This window comes from Mytilus californianus, unplaced genomic scaffold (genome assembly GCF_021869535.1).
Source record: "Mytilus californianus isolate M0D057914Y unplaced genomic scaffold, xbMytCali1.0.p SCAF_8, whole genome shotgun sequence".
NCBI classification, from domain to species: Eukaryota; Metazoa; Mollusca; class Bivalvia; order Mytilida; family Mytilidae; genus Mytilus; species Mytilus californianus.
The window spans coordinates 48,596,331-48,605,626 of NW_026262734.1; the positions used below are offsets into that span (position 1 = coordinate 48,596,331).

A 9,296-nucleotide genomic window follows, 5' to 3' on the forward strand; every position below is an offset into this window, starting at 1 on the left:
ACTTTTGTTTCAAGAGATGTTGCTCAGTTTTTTTGTATATGATATCAGACAGTCTATACGCTTTTGAAACTGACCCTGTTTAACCGAACACTTTTCTTTGTAAGAGTTATCTCCCCAAACACTGTTTTTCTTGTTCTGAGATCTCCTTCGCAACCGTAAAAGAAAGTGACAAATTTATTTTTCCAAATTGCTCGTTATATCCTCAGAATGTTACGTTTTATTTTGACCGAAGCGTTACGAAGACTCCATATGAGAGTTATTTCCCCTTTTGTATTTGATATAAGTGAAATGTATTTGTAACTGGAAAACCATAAGTGATAGATGCCTAGGGTCTTTTGATTTGAGGTCCTTGGTCCATAAAAATGAAAATGAGGTCAAGGTCAAAAGTCAAGGTCATGTTCAAAATTTGTATTTTGGCTTGTTATCACTAACTTTCAGAAATCTTATAAGATATCGACAAATTATTTTTACAGAATTTTTAGTTGCGACTTGTAACAAGTAAATTTGAGTTGAAAGGGTACGGAGACATAAAATGGGAGTTTTCTCCCCTATTATATTTAAAATTACACGTATGGTGATGTAACTCATTTATCATATATAATTAAGACCTAGGGTCTTTTGATTCGAGGCCCTTGTTTCATGACCTTGCAATTTTGGGGTCAAGGTTAAAGGTTGATTCGACGTTCTATATTTTGACTTTTGCTTTTACCTCATATGTATACATGATAAAGTTATGAGACTTTTTGCATTAGGTTGCAAGCTATTTGACCTTGAAAAAACAAACCGGAATTGACATTTTCTAAACCGGAAGTAGCTATTTTTTGTACTAAATTAATGTAAAAGTATATAGAAGCATATATTTTTGGAATCAGTGTCAAGTAAACTATCATACAATACCGGTAGTGTAATGTTTCAAACCGGAAGTAAAAAATTATCTCCCTTATTTATATTTTTTTGTATAGAAACCATATATTTTTTGGAATCAGCGTACAATAAGCTGTCATTTGACGCTGGAATTGACATTTAAAACCAAATTTTAATATTTTCATATCAAAATAGATTCTTACTGGTGGAGAGACCTTCAATTGTTCTCTGAACAATTGGTTTTTAATTTGAATAGTATTTCTTCATTACTAATCATGAATGAATTTCAAAAAGAAGAAAAAAGTTTCTTACTTTCACATGGGCTCCACTTCCCAGTTTTAACATTGATATTACATTTCTCAATTTCAATACCATCTGTACTTCCGGGAGCAGTCACTTCTTTCTTTTTCTGCCACAGTAATCTACGCATTAAACTTGTTTTTCCAACTCCCTCCTTTCCAATAAATGCAACTCTAGCAAAATAATGTTTTCCACATTCATTTTTAGAGAAAAGTTCATATATATTCTTTTGTTTTTCTTCATCACTTAAAGTTGTTGTCTGTGAAAGTATCTTCGAAAAAACTGAAAACATAGATCCTGTATGTCTTATATTGAATTCATAAATTATACTTAGATTAAAGACGTATTGCAACGCCAATGGTAACATGGGAAAACCAATACAATATAGGAATTGAGTTCATTAGTTTTTCCGGATAACATGATAGAATGTCGTACTTATACATTCCCATTTAGTCTACAATTTGTACATTTATCGTGTTGTTAATTCTTGATTCGATTAATTTATAAAGCCCCACTTTAAATTAAAATAATCCCTATTGTGCACTATTATTGTGTAAACAATATCAGATGACGCTATAAGGTCGTTGTTGGACATGGCAACACATAACTAACATAGTTTTCATATCTACATTTTTGAGATTCAAAAACCGTTTCCTATATAAAATCAGATAAATGTATGGTAATAGTTTACAGCATTGTCAATGTGCAAATGTATTGTTACGGTGAATGAAAACTGCAAGTAACTTTGGTAGGTGATCTATACTAAAAACGTTATAGAATTATGTGCTAAGTATTTGAAACGTATATATAATTAATACCGATTTAGACTTAATACCGGATGTATACTAACATGAGCAACACGACGTATGCCCCATGTGGAGCAGTTTCCGTTTACCCTTCCGGAGCACCTGATAACATACTCAGTTTTTAGTGGGGTTCAGTAGCTCAGTCTTTAGTTTTCTATTTTGGATTTAAATACTGTTGTTTGTATGTTGGTATTTTTCATTCTAGTCATGGCATTGTTGGTTTATTTTTAAATTATGAGTTTTAATTTCCCTTTGGTATCTTTTGCGCTTAAAGTTATGTACAAAACACGTGGATGTCCTGCTTATTTTATCCAGAGGAACCCATTGGACTGATTTCTCTCTGTTTGTTCTATATTTCTTACCAAAAACGGTTGTCACTGCTATGACTATGTAAACTGAAAAGAAAGGGTAGTTATTCTTTAAGATTTAAATTAAATTATACGTTTGGTTAAATGTTCTACATTTTGTAAATGTTAATGTGCTATTTCGGTTTTTATATTATTTAAATATAAAAGCAATTCAGCAAATACTTAACAGTATTGATTGACGAAGGACGAATAATCTTATTTAAGTCCATTTGTAGTTAATTATACTTGTTTGTGAAGTTTAATTTTGGTAGATAACGTTTTTTTATAACAATATAAGTTCAAACATGGCAGCTAATACAGTTACAGTTGTAGCATCAGTACATCAGAATAGTATTATGACCACGTGTTTTCTCTACTCACCTGCTGTTAATACAATGATGATAAAGAAAACTTGACTTTCATCTCCTAAAATTACAATTTTAAAGGTCATTGATCGTGTTAACCTTTTTTAAAACTTCAATTTTCAAATTTACAAACCATTTTTGTTAGAAGAAGATTTTTCAAAACTCCTGTTTAATATACATGATATATTTAGGCGTCATTTATATATTATGTCATGATTAAAAAGAAGTATGTCCTTCTGATTGAAATTCAGATACTGTGTCTTGAACATTTTGCGTGAAGTAAGAAACCTTGAGACTTATGCAAAATATTTCCAAGTGTAATCCATTTAACGTCATATAGCTGAAGATACACATTGAAAAAATCGATTTGAGGATGTACACCTCTGCGGAGCCAAACATTTCTAGAATTAAACTTTTTCTTAACCTGACTTTTGGGTTTACATGACTGTAAAAAAAATTGGTGATGACAAAATCATATGGTAGTGCACTTCTTTTTTTGCGGCCATTTGAAAGTACCGAATTTTGAAGATTTTCCCATTTGTCATCATTTTTTTCCCATTTCTAGACTATTATCATGAAAACAATTACAGTTTCACAATTAAACTTTTTTTTATACTTTCACAAAAGAGGAAATTGACAAATCTGAAAAAAGTTAAGTTTAAGAAACTATAGGTTGGTGTTTATATAAGAAAGTTTTATACAATTTTGTTGCTTTTTCGTGTCAAACTTTTGCAAGCTGTCAATTTTGTAAATTTGGGATTTTTTTCTATCTTTTTTTTAGAACAAAAAGCATACTATTTCAACTTCTTTTGTTATAAATAATAAGAAAAAACATATTTAAGAAATTTGAAAAGAAAATAAATGATATTGGATGTACCTGTTTCTGGTAAAATCAATTTTTGTACCCTCACCCATTTTCTTTATACTTTGGTTAGTGAGACTGACTTTAATTACTCTAAAACTACTTATTGTAAATACACAATTTTTTCACAGAATGAAGTTTGGTGATAATATTTTTTAACTTCAATGATATTTTCCATCTGTATCACATTTTTTGGAAATAATACCAGAACAAGATTTCAACGAGACTATAACTTCAGAAGAAAACATCGGATTCCTTAAAAGGACATTTTAATAAATATAATCCATGTTTATCAGTGGTTTATAATTTGTATTTATATAATATTATTTCTATTGATTATTCATATTTTCTATCTATAATGTTGACTTCTTTTTGGAATTACTTGAATAAGCAATCTTTTAAAAACATAATCGTATTTTGGTTTCAAGTCTTGTTCGATATCGGATTCGTGTGTGTTTTGTTTATTTGTTAGTTGAATTTGGTTTTGTAATTTTGGCACGTATGATATTTTAAACAAGTTCCCACAGATGTTTTAGTTGTTCATATGATGATCTGATTCACCATTATCTCTGGAGAGAGTTGTTTGCTCACAAAAAAATCGTATCCCGTCACATGCTATATGTTTCTCTCCAAAGTCAGGATCCTGTAGTCCAGCGGTTTTCTTGAACGATGTATGCCATATTTGGTTTTGATTAATATTTTGTTTTTTTCCTTGAGAGTGTTACCGAGATAATTATAATGATTTGTACATTAACCTCGCTTCATCTGCATGGTTATTATCTGTAACCCTTATTTTTTATGCATTACAGTTCTAGATCCATCCAATATAACTTCTTTCATAACATAAACACATACAACACTATCCAATTAGTAAATATTGATTGTGGTAGACACTAAAACAATATATATGAAACACTAACAATTTGCAATTATCTTTTTGTAGAGCTTTCTGTGTTTTATATTCATCTTTTTTGGATAATAATATCGAAAGTGATGCATGAGTTACGTAAGAAATCTTATTCACATACCAAAAACAGACATACAGTCGTTCATGCCTAAGAGTTGATGTAATATACAAATCCTCAACCGTTAATTGAGTTTTCGTTAATTTATCGGTATAAGTGACAGATAATGTGCATGTATACTAAAAACGTAGTAAACTTACTGTTTTTATTACTTTCGATACTTTTGATGAACTGAACAGTTCGATTGTGTATATTGTGTGATCTAAAAAAGAGCACTAACTAATAAATTCTACAATGTAACTAAATCCATCCTTCAGTAAAAATCAATTATAATGCCCATAATAAGTAATTTATGTTATTATTAGCTTCTTTTTTACAGCGTCAAAGAGTTTGTCTTCTAAGCAATATAAAAATTGAGAAAGAAAAATAATAATGTTTTTTTTTTTCTACTGCAATTGTGACCCTTCGACATAAAAGAGGTGCGAACGATACCAGAGGGACAGTCAAATTGTTTCTTTTGATGAATAATGTATATGCATTTGAAAATGAATAACAACCTAATGCAGTCACATCAATAATCGTAAACTACAAATTAAATTGAATTGGTAAAGGAGTCTTGATCTAGAATAATAGTTCCTCAGACAATGAAGACCAATAGTTAAATAGGCTTTGTCAAACATAATATTTCCCTTTCAATAAACTATTTTCTTTATATCAAAACACAATACTTTGAAATCGAGTTCAGAGGTTAAAAAACTAGGTTGAAAATGTTAAAGTGTCATTACTAAATGTTTATATTTACAAATCAATGTTTGCTACACAATTTTAATCATGCAGTTCACATGTTTCAATATCATCAACATCTTTATCAATACAATTTTACCAAATCCAGAATGCTAAAACCCAACAGCACTATTGACACTGACCCCAGGTTAAAAAAACAACTTATACATTATAAAGAGTGTGAATCTGACAATAATTGATCGACTGTCGGTTGCATAACGTCAAGTGACAAATAAATCAAAAATATTTAGGACGGGGGGAACAAATTAACACTTTATACAACAGAAGTTAGGGGAAGGTCTGGATATTTGTGATGCCATGATAATTGAGTTATATAGGATAGCGACAGCAATTTTGCCTTGCAACAGATCACATACGAACACTACATGAGGCATTCGATTTAACGTTCCCATTCTGACCGCACTTTTATGACAGTCGCATAAAATCCATTATAATGACAACGACGTGATTACGGCATCGATCTTGCGTTGATTGAAATACGTTTTCTTGTTTATTTAAGCATCCGAATAACAAAGCTGTAAACTGTAATTTGAAAACTTGTTCAGAAAATTTCAACAATCTTTTTTTTTTTCCATTTTTCAAAAAATCATAGGTTCACCTTTACAGTTCACATAATGGATACATTGAAAAACATGTTAGGGTGTATTCTAATTTCATACTTATGGACTTTTTATTATTAAACACAAAGACAATCTTTATTTTACCATAAATATTCTGTTTTGATTTGTAGCTGCCTTTTTTTTTAATGAAGAACACTAGGAGACTTGTGTTCTTGTCAATATTCACTTTTGCTTTTTTAAATTATAAACAAACCGGCTATTTTTTATAGATGAAATATAAAGGCATATGCTGTAAGCTTCGTATTTCCACTCCATTTGACTAGAAAAATCATCAATGGTACCGGACATTCGTCAGATGCCATTTCGTCTACACAAAACTTAATTGTAGCGCTCAAGTTTTAAGAGTTTGAAGGCAGAATCTGAAGACAACATACAACATTTGTACAACCAAATATTTACATATGTTGTTCCAGTTATGGCCATTGTAATCTTTTCATGGACTAATTAAGACTTAGCCCTTGGTTGAGTTAACTTAACTAGCGAATTTACATATACAATGTTCAGGTCGTTTGATCGTTGTTAACAAACAAAAAAGCATGTATACATATCAAAAGACAAATCGACTCAATGTTAATGGCAGATATAAGGTTTTGGTTGAAATTAAGACTTATTTCAAGGTGATTATTTAATGATTGTGCTTGCCATCATCATGAGTATGTTCATTTTTAAATTTTAACTCAGAAAAAAAATATTTATTGATGTTTCTATACAAATTCATCAGTATTTAGGGTTTTAATCCGGTCCGAAAAAAAATCAATTTTTTGGGTTCAAAATATTTTTTTTTTATAATTTTGCCATGTCCCTTCTTTTAACGTTCTGACAAGATTATAACACCATACTAGTGTTAAGTCTAATCATGACATTCACTAATAGCGCTTGAATCAAATAATGTGGTTAACATCATGGGTTTTAGAGCATTGCAAACCAAAAAAACTCAAATGTGGTAAAAAATATGAGTCGGTCAATTATTCCATTAAGTGAGAGTGAAACAAAACTGAAAAGAACCGTCGTTTGAACTTTCCGTTCAAGGCACATTTCATATAAAATAAAAAGGTGCAACAAACGTTGATCAAAACCTCATATAAAAATGTTCATGGTAGAACGAATAATAATTTCCCGTATAATTCCTACTTACATATGTGAATATATTCCCTGACATGTTACATTTGCTTTTGTGTCTTCTTCATTGATACATTGATAATCTGCGGATAAAGTTCATACTTTTTACCTAGTCATGTTAGTTGATTTATTTAATGAGACGATTGCAATTATGATCATGGAAAAAAAGACAAAAATTGCACAAGTGTTTAAAACATGATTACTTTATGATTTGAACTGAATTGCCTTTTTTCCATGTTAACTATCTGTTTCAGATTTAATGGGTGACAGCAATTTAAAAAGTATGTATCATTATTGCCGAAACAATCAGCAATCGGGTAACTTATAAAAATGTTTTAAACTTATAATTAAGAAGAAACACAATGAAACAATTCATAGAGAAATGTTTTTTGTCTATCAATATACACTACTGGACGAAAAAACAACTGTCCATACCAGTAACAGTCGTTGTACGACTGTCTTAGTCTGTGAAAGACTGAAGATGACTGTCAAAGAAACTGTTACAGTTGATTAATGTCTGTCCCAACACTTTTATGGGTTGTGAAAATCAAAAAAATTTATCAACAGTCATTTAAGGACTGTTGCAGTGGTTTACGGGGTTATCACAGTCAAATACTATTTATTACAACCTTTCCAAAAGTTGTGGCAGTTGTATAATGTTTGTCCAACCTTTTAATAGTTGGGACAGTTGAAATTTGTTTGTGTCAACTTTTCAGACGTTGATGCAGCCAAAAAATGTTTGTTACAACGTTTTTAGAGTTGGGACAGTTGTAAAATGTTTGTTACAACTTTTTAAAGGTTGTTACAGTCATAAAATGTTTAAAACAAACATTTCATAGGTTGTTGCAGTCGACAAATATTTTAGCGTCACGGTAGGAACTCAGTGTATTTTTTTTTACGTTTCACACGGCTCTCAAGATTTGATAAAGTTGTGAAATAGCCCATAATTTATGCTATTATCATCTATTGTGCGGTTGTTGACTTGGTTTGTTTTTTATTTATTTATTTTGCGATCGTTGTTTGTCTTTTGTCGTTTTCCGTTTATTGCCATAGCATTGTCCGTTCATTTTTGACATGTGCGTTTGACTTTCCTTTAGGTATCCTTACTTTTTATTTTATCTATTCAGATTCGTTCATAACTGGTTTTACATACCAGAAGCCTTCGTTTAAAAATGGAGTTTTATTATTATTGCAGAAGATGCTAATGAATTCATTCAAATTTATATTTGAAAAAGTTTTGATAAATTCTGACATGTCTGAGGAATAGAAAATGTACCGTCGTTGTACCTGAAGTAAATTCAAAGAATATGACTAAGTTACCAATATTTTACAGCATAATAAAACAGTTTTAATTTACTGAATTACTCTCCATGAGGGATATTTCCGATGATAAAAACAACAATTAATTAAATCTGTCAAGTTTCATTAAAAACGGAAAACAATTCTTCACCGTGAACGATTTACCCTCTTTATTTGCTTGTCGGCAAACTGGACCTGCAGGTCGGCAAACTATATTTTACACAGGAAACTACAGATGTTAGACCACATGTACAATATAAGCTGAGCTGGAATATACAATCGGAGAGTAGAAATGAACAATATTGTAAGCATGTCTATCGAATAATCATGGACCGAAGATTTTGAAGGGAAAATGTGCACATTTGTTCTTCCTACACACAGGCTATGAATCGACGATCTATATCACCACACTCGTGCATAGTTGCATGTTCCCAGGCAAAGTTAGGATTTGGGCTTGGAAAAGTTGTGCATCATTGAAATTCATGTATGACACCATTCCCCCCCCCCCCCCCCTTGTATCATGTGTATGTCATTTAATCCTTTATTTACTTTGCATACATCACCCCAAGGGTGATAAGGTCAAGGGAATAAAAAAAGGTTACTCTTGATCTTCATAGTCTTATTGTTAAACTCTAACATGTGGGGCATTGGTTAACTTTTGTTGTGCGAGATGGCCCTTTACATGACCTATACATCATGTACATATTGTATGTTAATGTATTGTTAACTCTCTCGTCTTAAATTTGCATGAAATACTTGTCACTGGACTTTTTATAACCAACAACCAACCAGTCTTTACATGTACATATCCATATAATTGTGTTACTAATGCTGGAATACAAGTATTTCCCTGGTTTTGCTTTATCAGCTGATAGTTTTCGTTCTATTAAGAATGCATTGTGACGTCACAATTTCCATTGAAAAAACATGCATAGTACAAATTAA

At 30.9% G+C, this 9,296-nt stretch overlaps 1 protein-coding gene across 1 annotated transcript in view; it reads right to left on the bottom strand.

Moving 5' to 3' along the window:
* Nucleotides 1–2,768, bottom strand: part of LOC127712062 (uncharacterized) — a 41,451-nt gene extending 38,683 nt beyond the window's left edge. Inside the window, exons 1-2 of the mRNA XM_052218254.1 lie at nt 2,699–2,768; nt 1,177–1,446 (exon numbers count right to left, since the gene is read on the bottom strand). Of these exons, the coding sequence (XP_052074214.1) occupies nt 1,177–1,446; nt 2,699–2,768 (340 nt within the window). The remainder of the gene's footprint in view (nt 1–1,176; nt 1,447–2,698) is intronic.
* Between the last annotated feature and the right edge of the window lie 6,528 nt (nt 2,769–9,296).